We start from the raw sequence: 25,148 nt of genomic DNA, 5'->3' as shown, positions 1-25,148 counted from the left end.
CCAAAATTGCATTCTGTGTTACAGGAGGCAGTGAAAGTCATGAATTTCATAAAAAATAGCAAATTAAACTCTCGATATTTGGAAGTTTTGCTTGAGGAAATCCAGGCAGACCGCAAGTTGATTGCCTTGCATTCAGAGGTGAGGTGGCTATCAGTGGGTAAAGTTGTTGAATAATTAGTTTAGCAAAGAGAAGACGTATTTATAGGACTCTGAGACTCTTCTGTATCAAGAATTTTAGATAAGTGGTTTCCTCATCTGTCGTATCTGTCAGATATGTTTTATGAGGTCAGCATTCATGTAAATAAAGGTGATGCTATGGAAAAGTTTGCCAACGTCATAGAATACCTATGAGAAAATGATTTACGCATCTAAAGAAACCAAACCTCTTGTCACTCATGTTGAAAGCAATTTTAAAAGTAATTTTCCAGTAACCCTTCAGCAACATAATTATATACAAAATCCATTTTCAGTCACAATCGGTGAGAAAATACATCTCTTATGATCATGTTTGAAGCTTTGCCTCCGCGTGAATTTTGGATTTATATAAAAAAGGAAGACTTTGAACTTTCACAACTAGCCTCCTTTTGGAACGACTTATATTTGAGACAAACAAAGATTTTCAGCGATGGTAGTAATCGAAGTACCATAACCGCCTTCAATTTATCGTTGTGGGAAAAACCGTTCGTTGAAAGAAATTTTACTAAATTACGCAGAATTTGCCAGTTACTTAAAACTAACTGATTGCAGTTAGGGTAACTTCAGTTAAGAAATGAGTCTATATATAATTCTGTAACGTAATTCAAACTTTGAGCGAACGCCGGTCGCCTGAAACTTAATGTAGTCACGATGTTTGTAAAAATAAAAGTTTTGCCATTAAACTCTCGTGAGCTGAGAAATTATGCCATTATCTTCAACACGTACTTCGAAACGTATCTAGGAGTGAAGTATCGATTGTAGTAAAAATTAATAATATTTGTGTCTCAGGCAGCACTATGAAATGCGTTCCTTCCTGAAGATGGCTGTCTTCTGGTAGAAATTTACTGGAGGCCATCGCCCTGTCAGTGTTTGCCTTCTTTTAATTTTAACAACATGGCCGCGTGTCACTTAAAATTCCACTGGAAAGTTTTTGTCTCTGACTTTGGATTTGTAAATTCTGTGAAGTTGACTCTTTGTGGAAGTTCCCCCTCTCTTTGAAGACAGTGCAGAACTTATTGTTTGGTGTCCTGAGCTTCACGAGTTTGCTTTGTCAGTGATTTGCTCGGAATGAACTACAAAAAGGCTGTATCCGGACTTTTGATAAGGGAGTCGGTGTTTATAAATTATTGTGGAACAGAAACGTTGTAATTCGCCATTTATTACAAGAAACCCCAAAACTACTCTTTCGGCCATATTAAGCTTTTCCAGTCTTTCGTATTGGCTCGTAAGCCGCCGAGTGAAAGTCACGGAATTTTTTGAAACGTCATGCTGATTTATTCAAAATGCTATGACACGATATTCACATATTACTCAGGTATTTTCAATAAATCTCTTGATTCATTAGCCTTATTTAACTTTTAACTTACAATTACAGTGATTAATTAATTAATTAATTAACTTAGGTACTAACTATTTATTCATAGCCGCAAAAAACGCGTTTGTGGGTCGCAAGTTGAGGACTACTGGCCTGTATGATTTCATCCTGTGTTGTATTTATATTCTCGTAGTAAGTTGTGACTGCCTCCGGATTTATATTTTGCTGATCTGAGAATTGTGTCGCCTTCGGTGGATTAGTGGTTAGCGTGTTCGCGGGTTCAAACCCGGCCGATGTCTCGATGGATTTTTAAGGATGATAAAAAATCCACAGTACAACAAATTCCTTTGGATGGGAAGTAAAGCCGGCTGTCCGATGTCTTTGATTTACGGCGTGTAAAAGAACCTTACGAGCGGCCATTTCTCACCAAAGTCTCTCCTGATTCTCTACTAGATGGCTCTAGCAGACAAAAACCAGGATTGAGTAGAAATTGTGCAGAGGCAGTGTTCTGGTCACTCACTACTCACAAATGCACGCTTCAAAGACTAATAAACCTCCGAAAGGTGGCGGCCAAGACCTGGCGACGTTCATCGCAGTAAATGTCACGGATTGATTACACACTGGGCTAGTTCAACAGCGTCTTGAACCCTCGATCTGTATCCTGCCGTCGCGCTGAGGCTGCCTTCTCCATGTTCATCAGTTGTTCTTCCATTAACTTGAAGCGTTCTGATCGCTTTGGCTATCTTAAGGGTGTGCTCACTTCAACCCCGAAGAATGTAAAACCACACGGCGTCCCAACCCACAAGACCAAAATCGAGGTTTTGCGTTCTTACGTCGTCTTCTCATGTCTGTTCACAGAAACTTATACTTTAGCTTTTAAAAATGTAACGCCACTAATGAAACGGAATAATTAAGGAAGTTAATATGCTTGATATAGGATCTGAGACTTTTGCGGCGTGTACAATCAATAAAATCTTCTCGAGCAATCAGCCGCGTCAACTGGTATATACACGGGCGACTTTCGAGGTATCCAGTCACATCAGAACGATGATGATGGGGGACGGAGTTGGTTCCCGAAACGTCGGATTGCGCGAGAATATTTTATTGAATATGCTTGTTTTGTAGTTAAACGCGTTATTGATGTTACATTACGTATTTTCATTCGTTATTGTGTGTGTTTATGTTAAGGATCGCTTTGAATTTCCGATCTTATGCTGAATCATGCCCCTCTTTTCTGAACATTGAGTTACCCAAAATAATACAATCGCTTACCACCTCGAAAATTTAGGTTATGGATTATTTAGAACCTTAAATTTTTCTTGCCGTGTTGTATATGAATGTATGTGCGCGTACATGTTTTTGTAGGCATGTTATCACCCCAAATGACATCCCCCTAATTACTTGTGTAATTAATTTCTGTTGTCCAACTAAAAATGAATCTATTTCCAGGAATAAAATTAGTTTCATGCTCGTGGAGTTAACGACGTGTTGAATAGAATTAACACACCTGTGGCATTTCTCAGAATAAAACCACGTACGTAATAATTATGTTCCGGGTCATTAGTCATAAATGGACGTATCCGTAAATGGAACTGAATTTGTGTTGCGAACTACTGAAGTGGAACGGATTCTAATCGAATGTGGTATTTTCCGTTCCCTAAACGTCGTTCGTTAAAAATTCTAAGCTAATCTAATTACGGCTGTGCTGCCTACGAACCAGGGGGTCGTGACGTCTGTTTAGCGTGTATTTTCTCTTCTGATTAGACCAATCGCCAAGAGTTTGCTGGAGTTTCATCAGAGCATTCTAGGGATAATGTAGGGTGGTTTCTTTTAAAGAAAACATATGCATCTTTTGCCAGTCACACAGGTTTACAAATTTTGGCCTCAGTCAGATTTTGGATGGGTCGCCAGCTACCACAGCTCCAGATAGGTGTTTGGATTTTGGACGAACTGTATTTACGTGTTTTTCAAATCCAACTCTCTCACTGTTACCGAAAGCGTCTAACCATTACAGAATCACCCTGAAGATGGAACTGCAGTGTTTGCCGAAGTTGGATAATTTTCAACTCTCGGCGTGGCTTATCCTCGAAAGCTGAAGTTGCTCTTTGAACTCCAACCTCGAAAACCTTTTGACAAGAATTCAGATGGTCTGTCGGCTCAGTACAGGTTACAGCTGCCAAATTGCCGCAATTGTAATTTCATCACCGACGTCAGAATGCAGCAGCTGATAGCAGGAAGCCTCAGTTAACACAGACACTCATGTGCTGATGGTACTCTTTGATTGCCAAATGCTTGAACATCTGTGTCGTGTTTCTACACGCAGTCGTCATTTCAATGCCCAGCCATTAACCCTTTGAAGCCGAAGATCGTGTGAATATTATTTATGAATTCAGTCCGTACCGCGAAGAAAACACTACTCCTCACCATTACGAAAATCAGCTGGTTAATCCATCGGAATGGAGAAGTAAATTCTTAGCGAGTCACCCCCCAGCATCGTCATTGTAACACGTTATGCGGAAATTGTTTATAATGGCTCAGTTTTGCTTAAAGTTTTAATTATATGGCTCAGTTTTGCTTAAAGTTACACACATTTTCTTAAAACTTTAATTATTTTAGGTCTCTATGCAAAATACGTAATTTACTTTACTATAAGTAATCTATGAGAATGTTTCAATGAAATTAAAATAATATATATGTAAAAATTACAACGTTAATTATACAAAATGGATTTCAGGAGTGATTCATCGTGTGTGGGAGTTGTCTCCTTAGGACCTGCTAAAAGAATGTTTCCAAAGTTGAGATCTTCGTTTGTTTTCTTTAGTACAATCCGTGACAGGTAGGAGGAGCCAGGAGCGCGGCCATTTCGTGGAATTAACCAAAAAATAGCGGTCATTTATCGGCGGGGTGGAACTGTACAGTATATATGGACGAGCTAGGAAGTTTAACCTTTAACAAGAAGGTCGTGTCGTATGGTAAGGCGGTTTTATATATTTTCGTTATTTCCTTCATCATCATCGAGATGGCAGCAGCTCCAGGGTGACGCCACGCGCTACTGAATTACGTACGAAGTAGAATACGTCTCTCGTTACAAAGCGAGACGTATTCTGATAATGTCAAAGGAAGCGAGGAATTAAAGGAGAGGGAAGGAGAAATTGTAGTGTGAAACATTTTTTTTATTTTATGACGAGGATTTTCGGTTTGTGCGTTGTGTTATTTGATACGATAAAAAACAGTTGGCTTTGAAACTTTCCATGCTTTTAAAGCACAAAATGGAGGTTATGTGAACGTGTCGTACAAGACCTCCTTTCTGCAGAAGCCTTTTGAAACGCAGGAACAAATTAAGGCATTGGGGGAGCACCGTACCCCTAATTACGTGGAGTAAAAACACTTTTGACTGAGCGGGGATGAAGTTTACAGAGGTGGAAGTTTCTTGGCGACGGTAATCCGTATCTGCGTGAATTCTTCGTTGATTTATATGGAGTCCCTTTGTGAACTTTTGAAAATTCATCGGAAATGTAAGTATATAATTGAAAGCAACGTCATCCACTTCAAAGTTAAACAAATGCTTCTGGATTTATGTAATTTGTCAGAAGGAGCGTGTTGCTACACTTATTTATATGTGTTTTCTGTCGGAAATACAAGCGGTTTGTACTGGTTGCTCCAGTAAGTAATAACAAAGGGCTCCGTCGCATTGTTGTTTAATTTTGAGGAACATTTAACAATGCCACTTTTAACTACTTCACAACAGAGACATATAAGCCAACTTCTTTACGAGTTTCATATACAGACTGCAGCAGAGCGTTGCGTTTTAATAAACCAATCACTTTTTTTTAGAAATGTTTCAACCACGAAAGCACGACAGTATGTCGTCCACTGCTGCATGACTACTGAAATGGCGTGAGACGAGATAGCCGCTGACCTTGGTTCAGCTTCCCCCCCCCCTCCCCCCACAGCGGTTGCCAACGTCACAGCCTTTGAAAATAGTTTGGTGTCTTGCCGCGCGCTGTGATGTGGCGCTCATTGCCGTGTGCATAAAAAGTCGTTTCTTTTAAATGTTTTTTTGAATATCAAACAACTTTAAAAATTCACAAATTGGTTATTAGGATTGTATGAACTTGATTAGACGTTTTAAATTAATGTGAACTGTAAATGCAATGCCGTTGTATTGCTTGTATGAACAATAGGATTTTTTTTAAAAAACTTTCTTGAATACGTATTGTTGCTGGATTCATAATTAACTACGATGTAAAACAGTGACAAATGAGAAGCGTGGACACCTCAAATGACATTTCTCACGTCGAAATATGTAGGAGCTGTCATGAAATATAATACAATAAATTATTTTGTAGACGGATGTTAGTTGAATATAATTTGAATTACTTGAATGTAACGCGAAACGGTAATTCGCCATTGTGAGTGTGTTTACCGAGGTCTAATTCATGGTCCTCTTGTGTGAGGGCAGCACTTGTACAGCGGTGATACAACTACCAACACAACAGCATTTTAATTTGTCGGAAATGTAACTCTTCAGACTGTTTGGACATGTTTTTTCGTATGGTTCACGTACCAAGTGTAACACAAAGCTGACGCGAAAGGTGTTTTTGAGTCGTGACAATGACACATCATTTAAGCTTTGCGTTTCCGGACACGACAAGCTGGCCGGAGGAAACCGACATGCAACCGCTGCTCGACTCAAAGTTCAAGAGTTAAATACTACCTGATATCTGACTGGTTGAATCTGACATCCAGTTATTTATTTCTGGATGTTATTAGTTAATTTGGATTATATCGGTGATATCGTATTTCTGCACTCCGAATTCAAGGTTACCAAATATTCACTTTCATCTGGGTCACACCATTCGTTGTTGTCAGACATATTATTAATGTTTTTTAATAATTCAGATTAAATTTAATGCAATAGTCATTCCATAAATGTTATGTTTTTTGTTTCATTCCGTGGGTAAAGCAGCTATTTTGTTACGTCATCATATTTGCAAAGGTAACTGTCTTCTGCGTGGTCTGGTAGAAGTTTACCAACGTTTCAGAGGTACTTGCTGCCTCCATCATCAGGGCGATAAGTGCTTTTGTTACAGCCAGCAGCACATACCAATGAAATGTTGTAAACTTCTACCAGACAACACAGCGCATCATCTGATAAGACAGTTATCTCCATATTTGTCTCCGTGAGAAACTGAGATTTCGCGACGTATTTGCGGGATCAAATTTGAGAAATTGATTTCTAGGAGAAGGCGAATAATAATAATAATAATAATAATGTTTGTTTGTAAGAAGGAAATGGAAGGCTCCACCCACTGGGCATACACACGTATAAGCTGTCATTTGTGTGTCTGAAATTTGAATGTGGTTGCAGGCAGAATTGGAACTCCTCACTTCATGGCCCCCGAAGTGATCGAACGAGAGCAGTACGGGAAGCCCGTTGATATCTGGTCAGCCGGCGTCCTCCTGCACATTCTGTTATCTGGGACACTGCCCTTCCTCGGGACCAAGGGCCGGCTCTACGAGAGCATATGCAGAGGAAAGTTGTATGTAAGTTCATAAATATCGTCCAAGACGTCTCTGAGCGTCGTCTGGCGTAAACACGTTAATATCTGGCCGCGTAGATATACTTTATAATATAATCGTATGATTTAATATACAGACTTGTTTTTTGTCACTGATGATGGCCTCTTGAGGTCGAAACGCGTTTGGTACTAAGTGTTTTTTCAAAGTGTAAACATATATATTAAATCTTGTCCGTCTAATCACAATAATTCTTATTAAATATTAAAATATTACAATAATTAACATTTAAAATATTTAAAATATTAAATGATGTTCTTTATCGAAATATTCTATTTACATTAGACCATCATCTGATCAAGAACGAAAGTTAGAGGTTCGAAGGCGATCAGATACCGCCCTAGTTCTAATGTAAATCGAATATTTCGATAATGAACATCATTTAATATTTTAAATATTTTAAATGTTAATTTTTGTAATATTTTAATATTTAATAAGAATTTATTGTGATTAGACGGACAACATTTAATATATACTTATTATATCACAATAAGACGCAACTTTACCATCGTATGAAAGTGTAAACAGTTTTGTTTGTGTGCGTGATTTTATATATTTTTAGGTAAGTACAGTCTTAGTCATAAAATTTTTAAATCTAATTTTATATATTATTTTTAATTAATTCCCGCTGGAATTTATTAAATTCTAAACTTGGTTTCGTGGTTTTCTTCGCAGCTCGATTCGTCGCAGTGGGAGCACATCGGAGAAGCAGCCAAAGACCTGATACAGCGGATGCTGACGGTGGACCACACCCAGAGAATTACGATCCAAGAAGTGCTTAACCACAAATGGCTCAGGGTAAGTTGACTCTCAGTGCGCGAGGCTTTGGGGATTTTTTTTTACCGAAACGAAAGTTCTCTCACGTCATAAGCCGCGTCACGTGACCAAATCTTGTTCACCGTTCCGCCACCTGGCGCTGCTTGTGGCCCGAGAGTCTTTCATGAACTTCGCCGCGAAAAGTTCACTTTATACATTTTTCTAACTTTGTAACGTCCTATAACGAGGGGTAATCCTTAATTTTGTGTAGGAACTCGTATTTCTGTGGGCACTTAATGTTTCACTGTAACGAAACAAAGTCAGCGTAGCGCCCTCTTCAACAAGCAATGCTCCAGCTGTTTCAAGGTCGTTTTACTAGTCAACACTCTGCTAGAGTTTCTTGTTTCTTACTAGGATCGAGACAAGGGCGCCACGAAGATGCACTTGCAAGACACGGTCGAAGAAATGAAGAAATTCAACGCCCGGAGAAAGTTGAAGGGCGCGGTCCTAGCAGCTGTTTCGTCCCCCAAATGGACGTCCTTCTACTCGGACCCTAACAGCGACGGCTTCTCGGATTTTGGCGAGGACGAAGTCACGTCTTCGGGTGAGTCCGATCGTAATGCGAGGACACACGATCATTTTTGTCCTTATCGTCCGTCATTTGTTAAGGTTTTTCGTCTCTCGTTAGTTTTTTTTAAATTTTTTTTTTTTCGTATTTCCCCTGAATTTGAATAAGAAAAATGTTTCTGCTGGAGAATTGACGTCTGCATCGAAGTTGATGGTCGTCTTCGGTGGACTAGTCGTTAGGGCGAGGGGGGAGGACCGAAGAACTTTAAGAAAAACGTGTTACATATCTCACTGGACTGACCTGGGTGCGAACCTAGGCTGCTGCAGTGAGAAACCGGTGACTAAGAGCCCGAGCCATGGCCACTCGAAGAATTTGTTCTCATCGTAAAGTTCTCTTAATTGACTGAAAAATTCCTTAGAACTTTATATAAAAAAATGAAAGTCGTGTTTTAATATTTTTCTCGTACGTGAGTCAAAATTGTGTCATTTACACGAATTTCTTAAAGGAAGGAAGAATTTTTTATACTTTTTTACGTTTTCAATGATAGTTTCTTTCAGAAATATTGTAAATGATTTATTTAATTAACCAAGAATGAATTTACGTGGTGGTTCGTCTTTAATGTCCGCCAGCGGAATCTTCCGTAAAGCTACAGCTCTGTCGAAAATTATCTCTAAATTACGCAATTTATAAACAATTTAAAGGAAAAATATGAATGAAACCATCGATGAAGACGGTCGTCTTCTGGGATGTTCCTTGCTGCCTCCATCGATATGACGGGGGCAGAAATGATCTCCGAAACGTCGGCAGACTTCTACGAGACTACAGGACGGGACATCCCAGGAGACGGCCATCTTCAGACTCGCCGCCGTGAAAACGTCCGACGAACACTTTCGTAAGTCGTGTTTTGGTCTTCCTCAAGGAGCTGTGAGCCTGGTTCTCGACTCCCTGGACGACATCCACTGTCTTCAAGAAACGCCGCTGAATGACCGCGACTTCCTGCATTCCGTTCTGGAAGACAGACAACTCCACGCCTTGCTCGAGGTGAGTGACCTTCTTATGAGCCGGGAAAATAATTCCACTGTTCCTCTTGGTCCGAAGTGCCTCTCCCCCGTTCTTAAATCCCTCTCCAGGTGCTTTGTTATCGTCGAGCTCCAGCGATGGTCTTCGTAGCTCAGTTTCTGTGTCCCTCCTCGACGGTGTCGATGGAATTACATCCGAAAGGATTTTCGTTACAAACTTGTGACCTCGGTGAATATTCAACCATCTTTTTCCATATCTCATTATCATTCCCTCTTCTTTCCGGTCTCTTTCCCTCTCCTAACACCTCTTTTGATGTCTACTCCTTACGTCTTCAAAGATTCTCGCCTCCCCAACCAGTCGTCCTCCTCCTTTAACTTTGCCTCTGTTCGATAATCGCTGCCGTTCTACCGTTTTAACATCGATGACCGAGGTGACGTATCCGTTATTCCCGCCACGGCGAGATCTCATTTAAAAATCTGTCTTACGTACGAGAACTGAATTCAATTTGTTTTGGTGAATACGAAAATTGATAATTGATTGAATGAGAAGTGTTTTACAACATTTTCATTGGATTTGGTTTACCAAAGAAGCTGGCGAGTCTAATAAGAATATCCTTAAATGAAACCTGTAGAAATATTCGTATATGTAAATATTTATCTGATTCATTTTCCATCAAGAACGGTCTGAAACAAGGAGATGCTTTATCTCCATTGCTCTTTAACTTTGCGCTAGAATACGCCATCAGGAAAGTCCAAGACAGACTGGATCCAGTTAATTAGTTACTAATTGCTATATTATAATGTTACATGTGTCGAGAATTTTAAGAAAAATCTTTGTAATTTATAAGTGGTAAATGGGGATTGGTTTGCATGCGAAAAATTTTAAAAACTTTTTGCTTAAGTTCAGTTTTAATTAATATAAGAAACCAGTATTATTTGTACTGGAATTAAATTTTGCTGAAAACCTGTGATCTGAGACAGTGGAGTTGGGCTTTTGCGAGGAAAGAGGGAGGGGCGATAGCCATGTTTATTGCAAAATCCGCAGTAGGCGCCACTAGTCACAAACCCCTCGGTTAATTCTGAAACTGGAATGCAGAAGATGATGTATTGTAGTGATTATAAACAACTCAATTCCCAATTTTCCCTAAATACGTACTGTTATAAAATAAGTCATCTTAGATAAAGGCATCCATTCGATACCCTCTCAAAAAGTAGAAAGTAATATTCATACGCCGGTAATCAAAATAGGCCGAATATTACTGACGCGGAGTAGAATGGCAATTGTCAGTAATCGATGACGTCATTCATCTCATCTACCGAATATAAAGAGTATCACAAAAAGATGCAAAACATTTATACAATGAAAGAAATAAATACATTTTAATAAACCAAACCATTATAAACATCAGCTTTGGCAATTAGTGAATCTAGTGTAGGTGTTCAGAATGACCACCGTTAGCTTCGTGGCGCTGCTGACAGCGGTGAGAGACTGACAAAGTTAATATTCCGTTTTATAATGCGTTTCCGTTCGTTTGGGAGACCTGTACTTGTTATTGTTCGTCACGTTCTGGACAGTGGCGCCTGTGGTAGTAAGAAATGCAAACTATAATGTGGCGGCGATTGTGGTGGATTCTGGCGGGAGACGGACGAGTTAGGCGGTCGGGCTTGCGCTGATTCGTTTTTCCCCTCCAACATCCCGAAAAACACGCGCAGCTGTTAACAAGAAAACATACCTAATGGCGCGATGGTGTTGATGAGGAAGTTGACATCGGTATTTTAGATAAAATTTTAGTGTAGTGCCTAAACCCATTCTGCTTCTTAAAGACAAAGAAGCATTTATAACTTGTAACACGTGAAGCTACGTCGAATTTCTGACGTCATAGCCTGAGGATCACAACTCAGGATATCCGTTGGTAGAGTGTGGCCTCTGTCGGTGAAAGCTCGAAGCTCGTGCCTACCAGCTGATGCTGCTCTCAGCCGGGATTGATCGGAGTGCATTGTCCTTGCCGGTCGGTAGCTCGGAGCAAGTCAGAAGCAAACCACGCGCACCGGGAAACAAATGCCACCCCCTCCCCTAAACCCCTTACCCCCTGGACAACGGGGTTGACTAGATTTAACAGAAGGCATTGCACTCCAGGCAAAGAAACTTACGTCGTGTTAGCGAATGATTTCTGGTCAGGCTGAAATGTGCACTGGTATTTGTTGCTTGTAATGTCGTCCGTCGAAGGAGCCACTGTCTATGGATCTACTACCTTAGTGCGTGTCACGTGTGTAGAAGACCCGCGAGTTTTATTCACACGTTCGCCTTTCGTGTTTGGTGACGTTTCAATTTTTTTTTTAGCGATGACTTGCGGGATATATTATTTTTTTTATATAAAAATATAATATTTGTATCTCAGTCAAAATTGCTTTTCTAGTAATAAACGAAAAGTAGGCTACTGTCATTTCCGAAAAAAATATAAATGTCACTTTAAATATTAGTGGCAAATAAAACATGATCGATGTGTGGTTTTTTCCGATTGGTTATAGGACCTATAATTTTCTTAGGCCTGGTTCTGCCATGAAAATATTCGTACAATTAAAGTTAAGGTTGTTCTGTGAACGACACAGGATCCATCCTTCTTTCGAATAGATTGAACTTAAATAATTCTACACGATTCTTACTTCATTTATAATTTAAAATTCGGGATATAAATTAATTATGGTGCTGCATTTCTATCAGATGACATTCTTCCTGAACTCTTCGCTGGCAGTGGATCTGATAGCCGTCGCCAATTTACTGGTAAGCGTTGTAAAATTGTTTTGTTGTTTTGTGTCGTGCCATCTTTTGCTCGGGGGACTTTTATAAGTACTAGACATTGGTGTAATCTTAAGACGATAAGTATTGGGGCGATCTGCCACACAGTTCGCTGTTGAAAGAATACGATTTCAATTACGATATGACATCGTTTTGGTTATGACTTGATGGTATCTTCAAACTTTTAACGATAGAGTGTTTGCAACGATAAAGATACTTGCCTGAAACAGAGAGATCGGAAATTGAACAAGTTGCAAGTTCTGATTTTCATACTAGAAAATTCTTATAAATATCTGCAGGGAGCTGCTCTCTGTGTCTAGTGTTTTGTGGGTGGGCGAGGGGCCTTGATGCTCTGTAACATAAGTGTGAGACAATTCTGTCTGTAAATGAAGTACCAGCGCTGAATCCGGGACTTGGTTCGACCACAGTCGTATTTACAAGAAGCCATCTTGTGACTATGTAGATGTATCGTTCGTAATTCGGCGCGTGTTTGAAATAAATATTAGTTTGACCAGTGTATAAAGTGTATACTTAGCTGCTAATGTAATTAATCGATATCTGAGATTTGAGGTAGATTTACGTAGGAACAGTGTAGAAGATAAAAAAATTTAACTTTACGTAGTTTTCGCCGATATGAATGAAAACGCATATGAAATGATAAGACGTGACGAATGTCGTGGGTTGTAAAGACACGAATGAATTTTGCATTTCAAGGCTGTCGTGGACCCAGTAGCGACACATTCGAATTGTGTAAACGTCGAAGAATTTTTTTTTGATAAGCTGAGCGACTGTTAGCTTCTGAAGAAGAAATCTGCTGGCTTTGGGCATAATTAAACCGAGGCACAGAACCATGGTTAAGACTGTGCATCAAATTTGTAGGCTTTAGGGTCGTGTTTTCTGCAGAAAAACAACGAAAAATTCTACTTGTACACGGGTCCGTGGTTAGTACTCCAGGTTTGTTTTCGGAATATCCCGGGTTGCAATCTTGGCTCGGAGAATGGGTATAATGACTGAGATTTTTCGTGTGTTTCTCGGTTCTTGTAAGCAATTTTTTGTGATGGTGTCTTAAATTAGGCCACTACCACTTCCTCCTACCCTCCTAAAATTTATTGTTCACTTTTATTCTGTTATTGGGCACTGTATAACCTCAACGGTTATAAGCTTTCTGAAAGCAGACTGTACTCTTATATGGAGTACTTTGAAGCGCTTGGTAGTGGCCTGTTTTAAAAAATCGCTGTGTCGGAATTAGGTTCATGGAGTGAGAAAAACCACGAAAACTCTCAGTAAAAAGAAAAAAATCGGCCACACGTGAATACAATCTGGACATGAACTACGGGCAAATTATGGACAGATGAAATGTAGGCACAGCCTAAATTTGTAGTCGCATTTTTGTTGTAGTTTTTGAACTTATAAACCTTTACCGTGGTGGCTGTGTCTAAAAATTCAGGATTAAAAAGGCAAACAAAAGGTGTTTGCATAATTTACTCTTTCCTGTATTTTTATTTTATTTTATTTTATTTTATTTCTTGCGTGAGGCGGAGTAAGAACTTTACGAGGTTTAAAGCCGTCGGCTGTAATCGCCTTAGCTACTACGTTAGGTAGAGTTCCTTTGTGGGGAAGAGAATGTTTAACTACCTTAACAGTGACGTGAGTATGGAAATTATTGACTTCTGCTCTCCACAAGGAAACAAACCTGGTGTGACATTTGTTTTGTAGAATAATTGCACGCAGAACTGATTGTGCGTGCAGGACCAATGTTGCAGGCCACTCGCTTAATAACACGACCCTATTAAGAACTCTTTAAAATGTTGCGAAGTTTATTCTACATTTCTTCATATGGTAGCTTTTTTTTTTAATTTTGCAGGTGTGACTTCTTGTTGGAAGTAAAACTTTGTCTTAAATCGGTCTGCATTCTGTCTGCTGTTTTCGATTAGTGGGTCTAGCGTTTTACGTTGTCCTACACTTGACTGTGTTTCTATCTCCTTCAGAGTTGGAAACTTCTCGAAATTTATTTTATAACGTATACCACGGTGGTCTAGCGGTTAGAACGCTGGCCTTGTAATCCTGTGGTCTCGGGTTCGAATTTATAACTTGTGTTGGGCAATGCCGTGGTCTAGGCAACACGGAGTTTTCCTCCGTGGCATCCCAACAATTACTCCATTCACACACAGAAGAAGGCAATGGCAAACCACTTCTGGATCATCTGCCAAGAACGTATATGAACAGATCCCAGTCCGAGAAAAGGATGGAAGGATCCTGTTCATATGGACCTGTCGTCAGACAGAACACTAAATAATAATAAGATGAGGTGGTCTAGCGGTTAGAACGCTGGCCTTGTAATCCTGGGGGTCTCGGGTTCGATTCCCGGCGGTGCCCGAATTTATAACTTATGTTGGGCAAGGCCGTGGTCTAGGCAACACGGAGTTTTCCTCCGTGGCATCCCAACAATTACTCCATTCACACACAGAAGAAGGCAATGGCAAACCACTTCTGGATCATCTGCCAAGAACGTATATGAACAGGTCCCAGTCCGAGAAAAGGATGGAAGGATCCTGTTCATATGGACCTGTCGTCAGACAGAACACTAAATAAATAAATAAATACCCGTAGGTCGTGATACTCGGTCTGTCTGCAGAAGCGTACTCTTGCATGTAAATAATGTTCAGATTGGGTTGATCTTTCGTGTGTAATATTGAGATGTATTCTCTATCTGAGACTTACTTCACGCTGGTTTTGAGTTCTGTATGTTCTGCTCATTTGTGAATCATCATATTTTTGCCTTGCGTGTACAGTTTTGTCCCCAGGTACTTGATAATAATAATAAGAAAAACGCTAGGCTTAGTGCGTTAGTACCGGATGCTACGTGTTTCTGACGTAAATTTGGTACTTGTCAAAAGATTACTGCAACTCCCAGGCTTTATAATTATTTATTTTCCTTATTCTTGCCGTGTCGTGCCGTGCGTTCACAGGTAGCGACAACTTTATCCAGGATTCCAGACGTGTCTGATTCCCCCAGAGTTTAGGCCATTGCCGTATATCTGAGCCCCCGGCTTCAGGGACGAATGTGGATGCTGTGTGTGCGTGTAATATACGAGGTGTAGCTCGAGACCTGTTTCATCATAAATTATGTACTTAAGGGCGAAACCAACAACCACTTTGTTCTCCTCTCAGCGACATTTTCTAGAGTTCTGTAGTTTGTTCTCTGGATTTTATTGTTAAAATTTGAGCGTCTATGACATAACACGACACGATCTCTAGTTCCGTAACTAGAAACATCTCTATGACGCGAGTTGAATTGTTCTGCCGGCCGTCTCATCAGTGCAGTTCTGTAGACTAGGTCTAACAGACTCTCTCGCGTGGGAGGAAATGCTACTTAAAGTCTTCCAGAAATCTGCAAGTCCACTTATTTAATTCAGTATATGATTCCTCAGTAGGAAATAACAACTTTTGAAACGTCTTGCTTTGTTTTACGTGCAAATCGAGAGTGAAATATTAAATTTATTTAGGAAATGACACGAACTGTATGGTGTACAATTTTAAAACTTAAAACATTTAAAGATAGGATTTGAGGTTTTCACAGCGGTGAGCATAAAGATGGCTGTCTTCTTGGTTGTTGCGTCGTGTAGTCTGGTAGAAGTTTACCGACGTTTCAGAGGTCATTACTCATCCCCCTGATGATGGAGACAGCAAGCATCTTAACTTCTACCAGACTACACGACGCAACAACCAAGAATACAGCCATCTTCGTTTAAGGGTAGGATATGATAGTTTTTGCTGATAAAATTAAGACTGATACCACATGGAGTCCGGTGGACTGTCACAGTTAATCTGTTTTGTTTACTGGTTCCACGTACTTTTTCGTCAGTTCAGACGTTCTTTCAGTAGAAAGAGTGTAAGCCTTTTGTATTGAACTTGCTATACAAGTCTTGGTTTTATTGTTAAGGGCAGTCTGTCACAATAATTCGAAAGTGATATCGAGGATTCCCTTTACAAAGTTTGTTATTATCGGCGGATGAACTTAGTTTTTTTTTATTATATGCATTTTCAGCGAGTGAGGATGATATGAAAATAAAGGAGTGTCGGTGAGTATAAATTTTCAGGACCATTAAAAGTTTACAATTTCATGAACTGACCGCTCGCGGGTCAGTTTTAATGAACATCCGTGGTATTAAGATTATCGACACCCGTCTGCCTTTCTTTCGTGACTCTCGAAGCAGAGACCTCAACGGAATGTCGAGCACAGACCGTGAGATGTCCCAGGGTGTAGTGGTATATGAATTTTCTTATGTTATATCTAAGATAGTATAATTGCGTCATATTGTGAATCAAATATTAAATTAATTATTCGGTTTTGTCCGTCTAATCACAATTATATTTAATATTTACAAATAAGATAATTAAAATATCATTTTATGTTCCACATCGATTATTCGTAAATCGATTATTCAATGTGGAACATAAAATGATATTTTAATTATCTTACTTGTAAATATTAAATATAATTGTGATTAGACGGACAAAACCGAATAATTAATTTCTGTTATTTCGCGTTATTTTTAATCGGAGTTATGTTCGTTCTTTAATGTGTTCGTGCTACCTTCTTTGTTTCGTAATTTATAATTGTAGGCAAAGGATCTTGGGTTACGTACAAGACGGGAAATTTCTTGACAGGCTCTGAAAATATTAAATTCCCAAGAAGGGCTCTGCTTTCCGGGGCAAGTTTTTATTTTCAAATTACGAGTATTTGATAAGAAAATGTTGGAATAATTACTTGATGAACCAGAGAAGGTACATAGTTGTTTTTTAGCATTCGGGCTGTGTGACGCAATAGATTTTACCAGGCGCGATCGCTGTGGCTACGATGTTGCGGGTGACGGAAATCCCGGGGTTGAGTGCATGTTTGTGTTCAAGTAGAGAACATATTTTCGCCAAGGACATCTATTCAGTTATTGTATGTTGTAGACAATAACTAACTAACTGACTAGGTGGCTTACGGAACTCGAATGTTCATCACCGAACTAACCAAAGCCCTCCACCGGACCTTGTCCTGGGCCACATGTTGTAGAGAATTTGATCAAAAATTTCTGCAGGGAAAACTGTGAGTTTGGAATTGGATAAGACAGTAGTAGAAGACATCACGTATTGATTGAAGAAAACTTTATATTGGTGCAAGATTGGAGCGTAAAGAAAATAACTGGAAAAACTATCCCAGAAAGCCGACGTTTCGGTCTCCGTAGCAACAACTGCTACAGAATTATTTGTGGCTATAGATTCAAGGACACGTTCTTGGGAAGAAATGTCCAGGATTTTGGCCCAGAAGAGTTGTAACGTGTGATAGTATCACCCTGTAGAAGTTTGTGAGCGATATTGCATTTTACATTACGTCGCAGAGTAGCATGTATAGTCTATGTAATACGTTTATAGTTGTGTCTTTAAAGACAATGATGTTACTTATCACGAACAGTTGGTAGCAGTGACGATGTATCGATACATCGAAGCTGCCATGTTCACAGACTAATAATCTCTTTTTGCGATATTTTTCTGTTAAATAAGTATGAAGGAGTTTATTTAGACTGTTCAGTACAGCGTTCTTCATAGTCAAACCAGTGTCTTGGCAGTACGTGTGATTGTAAGAAGGCTCGATTCAAGGTAATAAGTTCAAATAATTTCAAAGCCAGTACTGAATTTACTTCTCGAGACTGCTCATTGGTCCACGTCGGTAAACGACTGGGGGTGAGCTGTATAAGAGTGGCTCGCTAGCTGAGCTGTTCACGAAGGTTACGTATGTTGAATAGGGATTTTTGCAGATGTTTTATTGGTAATATAAACTCGAAAACCCGTGTACCTGCGTCTTCTCGATGTTTGCACACTTTTATAACAGAATTTATTATTTAGCTTTGGGATACGGAGTGGGTATTGAAGTTGAAGTGATATGCGCGCGCATGTAGACATATTGACAGCGTAGGTGCGAATCGGCGAGGTGTTCCGAGCGTGGTAAGATTTATTGGGAGTGTTGACACACAGTCTGTCCATTGTCCCTGTGGAGAGTGTAACCCGATTGGACATCAGCAGTAATTTCGAATTGAAAAATCGCTGGAAGTATATGTATTATTCTAAAACGTTGCCTAACCTAACCTGACCTTTATGCTTTCGAAGTCTTCAGTCAGCCACTGTCTGTTATTTGGAGTCGCTCAGTTGTCAGAACTGCCCACAACTCGCAGAGGCCTTCGGACAGCGCAGTCCTAATCCTTGTAGGTTCAACTCCAAGACATCCTTCAAGTCAAAGTTTTCTTCGTAAAGGACTCGTCATTCCACCACCAATAACAGTAGCCCCTATCGGAATATGTCAAGGCTTTCCGAAAAAAAAAAACCTGTTAGCGTAAGCACATCACTATTTAGCGTACAGTTTATAATGCACCGTAAATTTAGCGGACGAATTCGTGCAAATTGTAGGCCTACATATACTGTGCATTCTATGGTGTGCCGTGGATTCCCGTATGTTCTGCAGTGAAGAACCTTCTGTTCTCTGCGATTTGGGATCTAGGTACAATCGTTTAGATTTAATTGGCGTCATATATTCCGCCGGACTTATGTCTGGGTACGGCGGGTTGGGATAATTTGTCTTTCCGACGCAGATGTTGGAAAAAGATACATTAAAACTGCTTCATCCTCTGGACATATTTTATTCTTAGGACATTTCGTGATCTATCTCATTTATAGGCTATTTTGGCTTGAAAAATGTGCTTTTTTATCTGCTTTATTAATCGTACGAATTAATTTTTAATGCCGGTCACAGTGGCTGCGCGGGGTCTGAGGCGTGCGCTTTAATTACTGTGATATTGGGTTCGAATCCCACTCAAGGCATGTATGTTGTCCTTGTTTCGGTGTTGTGCCGTCCTTGCGACGGGATGATCAGTTGTCCAAGGAGTCCTACCATTTGTCTGCTAGATTGAAAGTAATAAAGAAATCTCCACACCTGCGGGTGAAAGAAAGAATTTCATATAATTTGTGTAGGAAATGTTAATTACTCAGAGAGATAATTAACCGTGCCAACATATATGCTCCATTTTCCATTTGCCTGTGGAGAACCAGAGGTATGTAAAGTAGATTTTCACAGTGAAGGCTCTTCTGTGGTACAGAGTTGCTTTAAGGACCTGAAAAACAGGCCACTAGAGATCAATGCGAAGGGCTGTTTAGACGTCGATGTTCTTCAACACGTGAGGAGTCGTACCTTGCTGTTAATTGAATTACCCTCTAGGGTGCAATACTTTGTTTTCAGTTGTATCAAACCAGGTATCTCCAAACTGCGTCAGATGTGTCTCTTAGCATCCACACATTTATCCAGATGTGGGGATGTAGGGTTCAGATTTTTCTAAAAATTTCAAATCGAAAGTCTTACTAAAATATACTCTTACATTAAATGAAGGTTTACTAATGTATTGTTGAAATCATAAATTCTTCTGACAGTTTTTATAAATCGCATTTGACTTTGTGCTCGGTATTTTGAGATAGTGGTATTTGAAGCCTGCAGCGGTTCAAATGGGGACCTTTGTTTTATACACGTTTAAGCAGGTCAGAGGGGATCCGAACTTATGAAGTCGTGGGTTATTTTATATTTTGAAGACTTAATGAAACTTTTTTCGCGAACAGAAGACATATAGACAGTATTTGTTCCTTACAAAATCTTTAAACACATTTTTGATGTGAAGATATCCGTCTTCTGGGTTATTGCACTGATGACGGAGGCAGTATGACCTCTGAAACGTTGGTTAACACCGACCAGACTACACAGCACAACAACCCAGAAGACAGAAATCTTCATACTCATCGCCCTGATGATGGAGGCAGTATGACCTCTGAAACGTTGGTTAACATCGACCAGACTACACAGCGCAACAACCCAGAAGACAGAAATCTTCATACTCATCGCCCTGATGATGGAGGGAGTATGACCTCTGAAACGTCGGTAAACATCGACCAGACTACACAGCGCAATAACCCAGAAGACAGAAATCTTCATACTCTGATGACGGAGGCAGTATGACCTCTGAAACGTTGGTTAACATCGACCAGACTACACAGCGCAACAACCCAGAAGACAGAAATCTGCATACTCTGATGACGGAGGCAGTATGACCTCTGAAACGTCGGTAAACATCGACCAGACTACACAGCGCAACAACCCAGAAGACAGAAGTGTTCATATTCATCGCCCTGATGACGGAGGCAGTTTGACCTCTGAAACGTTGGTTAACACCGACCAGACTACACAGCACAACAACCCAGAAGACAGAAATCTTCATACTCATCGCCCTGATGATGGAGGCAGTATGACCTCTGAAACGTTGGTTAACATCGACCAGACTACACAGCACAACAACCCAGAAGACAGAAATCTTCATACTCATCGCCCTGATGATGGAGGCAGTATGACCTCTGAAACGTTGGTTAACATCGACCAGACTACACAGCGCAACAACCCAGAAGACAGAAATCTTCATACTCATCGCCCTGATGATGGAGGGAGTATGACCTCTGAAACGTCGGTAAACATCGACCAGACTACACAGCGCAATAACCCAGAAGACAGAAATCTTCATACTCTGATGACGGAGGCAGTATGACCTCTGAAACGTTGGTTAACATCGACCAGACTACACAGCGCAACAACCCAGAAGACAGAAATCTGCATACTCTGATGACGGAGGCAGTATGACCTCTGAAACGTCGGTAAACATCGACCAGACTACACAGCGCAACAACCCAGAAGACAGAAGTGTTCATATTCATCGCCCTGATGACGGAGGCAGTATGACCTCTGAAACGTTGGTTAACACCGACCAGACTACACAGCACAACAACCCAGAAGACAGAAATCTTCATACTCATCGCCCTGATGATGGAGGCAGTATGACCTCTGAAACGTTGGTTAACATCGACCAGACTACACAGCGCAACAACCCAGAAGACAGAAATCTTCATACTCATCGCCCTGATGATGGAGGCAGTATGACCTCTGAAACGTTGGTTAACATCGACCAGACTACACAGCGCAATAACCCAGAAGACAGAAATCTTCATACTCATCGCCCTGATGATGGAGGCAGTATGACCTCTGAAACGTTGGTTAACATCGACCAGACTACACAGCGCAACAACCCAGAAGACAGAAATCTTCATACTCATCGCCCTGATGATGGAGGCAGTATGACCTCTGAAACGTTGGTTAACATCGACCAGACTACACAGCGCAACAACCCAGAAGACAGAAATCTTCATACTCATCGCCCTGATGATGGAGGCAGTATGACCTCTGAAACGTTGGTTAACATCGACCAGACTACACAGCGCAACAACCCAGAAGACAGAAATCTTCATACTCATCGCCCTGATGATGGAGGCAGTATGACCTCTGAAACGTTGGTTAACATCGACCAGACTACACAGCGCAACAACCCAGAAGACAGAAATCTTCATACTCATCGCCCTGATGATGGAGGCAGTATGACCTCTGAAACGTTGGTTAACACCGACCAGACTACACAGCACAACAACCCAGAAGACAGAAATCTTCATACTCATCGCCCTGATGATGGAGGCAGTATGACCTCTGAAACGTTGGTTAACATCGACCAGACTACACAGCACAACAACCCAGAAGACAGAAATCTTCATACTCATCGCCCTGATGATGGAGGCAGTATGACCTCTGAAACGTTGGTTAACATCGACCAGACTACACAGCGCAACAACCCAGAAGACAGAAATCTTCATACTCATCGCCCTGATGATGGAGGGAGTATGACCTCTGAAACGTCGGTAAACATCGACCAGACTACACAGCGCAATAACCCAGAAGACAGAAATCTTCATACTCTGATGACGGAGGCAGTATGACCTCTGAAACGTTGGTTAACATCGACCAGACTACACAGCGCAACAACCCAGAAGACAGAAATCTGCATACTCTGATGACGGAGGCAGTATGACCTCTGAAACGTCGGTAAACATCGACCAGACTACACAGCGCAACAACCCAGAAGACAGAAGTGTTCATATTCATCGCCCTGATGACGGAGGCAGTATGACCTCTGAAACGTTGGTTAACACCGACCAGACTACACAGCACAACAACCCAGAAGACAGAAATCTTCATACTCATCGCCCTGATGATGGAGGCAGTATGACCTCTGAAACGTTGGTTAACATCGACCAGACTACACAGCGCAACAACCCAGAAGACAGAAATCTTCATACTCATCGCCCTGATGATGGAGGGAGTATGACCTCTGAAACGTCGGTAAACATCGACCAGACTACACAGCGCAATAACCCAGAAGACAGAAATCTTCATACTCTGATGACGGAGGCAGTATGACCTCTGAAACGTTGGTTAACATCGACCAGACTACACAGCGCAACAACCCAGAAGACAGAAATCTGCATACTCTGATGACGGAGGCAGTATGACCTCTGAAACGTCGGTAAACATCGACCAGACTACACAGCGCAACAACCCAGAAGACAGAAGTGTTCATATTCATCGCCCTGATGACGGAGGCAGTATGACCTCTGAAACGTTGGTTAACACCGACCAGACTACACAGCACAACAACCCAGAAGACAGAAATCTTCATACTCATCGCCCTGATGATGGAGGCAGTATGACCTCTGAAACGTTGGTTAACATCGACCAGACTACACAGCGCAACAACCCAGAAGACAGAAATCTTCATACTCATCGCCCTGATGATGGAGGGAGTATGACCTCTGAAACGTCGGTAAACATCGACCAGACTACACAGCGCAATAACCCAGAAGACAGAAATCTTCATACTCTGATGACGGAGGCAGTATGACCTCTGAAACGTTGGTTAACATCGACCAGACTACACAGCGCAACAACCCAGAAGACAGAAATCTGCATACTCTGATGACGGAGGCAGTATGACCTCTGAAACGTTGGTTAACATCGACCAGACTACACAGCGCAATAACCCAGAAGACGGAAATCTTCATACTCTGATGACGGAGGCAGTATGACCTCTGAAACGTTGGTTAACATCGACCAGACTACACAGCGCAATAACCCAGAAGACGGATATCTTCATACTCACCGCTGTGAGAACCTCAAGTCTTACACATTTTTGATGTCTTTGTAAAATATAAAATTTACGCTTTTCGCGCGATCTTCATTTTAATCAAACTGAGAATTATCAGAAGTAGGTTTAAGAAACATAACTGATATTAAAAAAATCCCAAAGGACTTATATGACCTCTGAGAAAAAAATTGCAGGTATCCGGTCAATATCATCTGCGATGCGTCTTAAGACTCTGAAGATAACTTTTAATCACGTTTATACACGCGTTGATACCAAGAGAGGGCAAAACATACTGAATAGATTGTTAAGTGTTGGCATTATTTGAATCAACTTGTGACGTCTGGCGTTCCAGTGACTTGAGCAGATATGCGTCGCCCCGTAATACCCAGATCTTTTTTTTTGGTTTTTTTTTTTGGAAAGTTGTTCAAAACGCATGAGCCTCTGCCGTCTGCCGATCGAAGGGCGTGCGCCATCGCATCTCGGAGCCTCAGTACCTCAGTGCTGCCGCAACGTACCTCTAATAGTAGCCACAATACGAGAGGAGTGGGGGAGACGCACATGACGACGGACTGTGTTTTGAATCCCGACTTCAAGCTGTCCGTTGCTCATAAGCTCGTGTCGCGAGTCTTCGGATCTTAAAATAGCAGCAGGACCATTTACAGATGCGTCTTTGTAACAAGTGATATTTTCTGAGTTGTTGAGTAGTGTATTTATAACTCATGAATTGAATATGGGTGTTAACCGCGCAGTGATACTCGCTTGGCGTGTGATGTAATACAGTGGTTTTCAACCTGGGGTACGCGAAGACATCTTAGGGGGTAGGTGAAATTTAAAAAAAAAACATTATTTTATTATAAACACTGAATAATCAGTAATGTAATTTATTTAAATTATTTTAGATGTAGATTATATACTATGTATAACTTGAATTATACACCAACAACTTTGGGGGTACAAAGTTGAAGAGAAATTATATCTGGGGGTACGCGAAGACATCTTAGGGGGTACGCGAAGACATCTTAGGGGGTACGTGAAATTTAAAAAAAAAATATTATTTTATTATAAACACTGAATAATCAGTAATGTAATTTATTTAATTTATTTTAGATGTAGATTATATACTATGTATAACTTGAATTATACACCAACGACTTTGGGGGGTACAAAGTTGAAGAGAAATTATATCTGGGGGTACGCGAACAAAAAAAGGTTGAATACCACTGATGTAATAGATCAACGTTCTGTCCGTTGTAAAGAGTGTTTTTGCAACATTTCTGCATGTCTGTAACTTAAAGAGTTCAGACACTTCGCAGATATTTTTGTGTTACATTTACGTTTCTATAAAGAACAAATAATATAGAAGGCTCTTCTTATATCCGTCTTTTTTGAAAGCAATAAAAATATTTCGTAACCTCGTTGTATAGTTCGGTTTTTAATCTTTGTTTTCCGTAATTCATAACCATGCTTTGTATTTAGACTCAACTCTCAACAGGTTGTCATAATGTACTGATCCATACGCACTGTATATACATACTTAGTCCTAATATTTTCAAATTTTACAAATTCATGCGTAGTTTTTTTATATTCGAAAGATTCTCGTCCTGCATGTAGAGGCTCTTCAAGACGTCGACGCCGGGTCGTTGTAGAGGAGACGCTGGGCGTCCCGTCACTTGGCGGGATATTGCGGTGTAGGAGAACACGTGTTCTGTGCGTGCGTGCGTGCGTGTGTGTGTCGCGATGTTTGATCTGAAGACAAGTGTTGCTCATTGGCTAAGTCGCTTGACCTCCTCGCCTTTTCACTGTCGACGACCAATCG

The 25,148-nt window shown here is 40.7% G+C and overlaps 1 protein-coding gene across 15 annotated transcripts in view; it reads left to right on the top strand.

Annotated features, from left to right (window-relative positions):
• CASK (peripheral plasma membrane protein CASK) overlaps positions 1 to 25,148 on the top strand; it is a 594,512-nt gene that overhangs the window by 130,598 nt on the left and 438,766 nt on the right. For 11 of the 15 annotated variants that reach the window (XM_087355276.1, XM_087355274.1, XM_087355277.1 and 8 more), the window contains 4 exons: positions 6,882 to 7,057; positions 7,766 to 7,888; positions 8,261 to 8,450; positions 9,334 to 9,455. In XM_087355276.1, the coding sequence (XP_087211402.1) occupies positions 6,882 to 7,057; positions 7,766 to 7,888; positions 8,261 to 8,450; positions 9,334 to 9,455 (611 nt within the window). Of the gene's footprint in view, positions 1 to 4,629; positions 5,026 to 6,881; positions 7,058 to 7,765; positions 7,889 to 8,260; positions 8,451 to 9,333; positions 9,456 to 25,148 lie in introns of those variants that run through there. The other 4 variants (XM_087355275.1, XM_087355283.1, XM_087355279.1 and 1 more) reach the window with 2 other exon arrangements.

Source organism: Zootermopsis nevadensis, unplaced genomic scaffold (assembly GCF_977971745.1).
Source record: "Zootermopsis nevadensis isolate Lab colony 2312 unplaced genomic scaffold, Znev_1.0 Znev_ptg000024l, whole genome shotgun sequence".
In the NCBI taxonomy this organism is placed as follows: domain Eukaryota; kingdom Metazoa; phylum Arthropoda; class Insecta; order Blattodea; family Termopsidae; genus Zootermopsis; species Zootermopsis nevadensis.
Note: the sequence above shows the minus strand (reverse complement) of the source record. Positions and strands in the feature narration are given on the sequence as shown.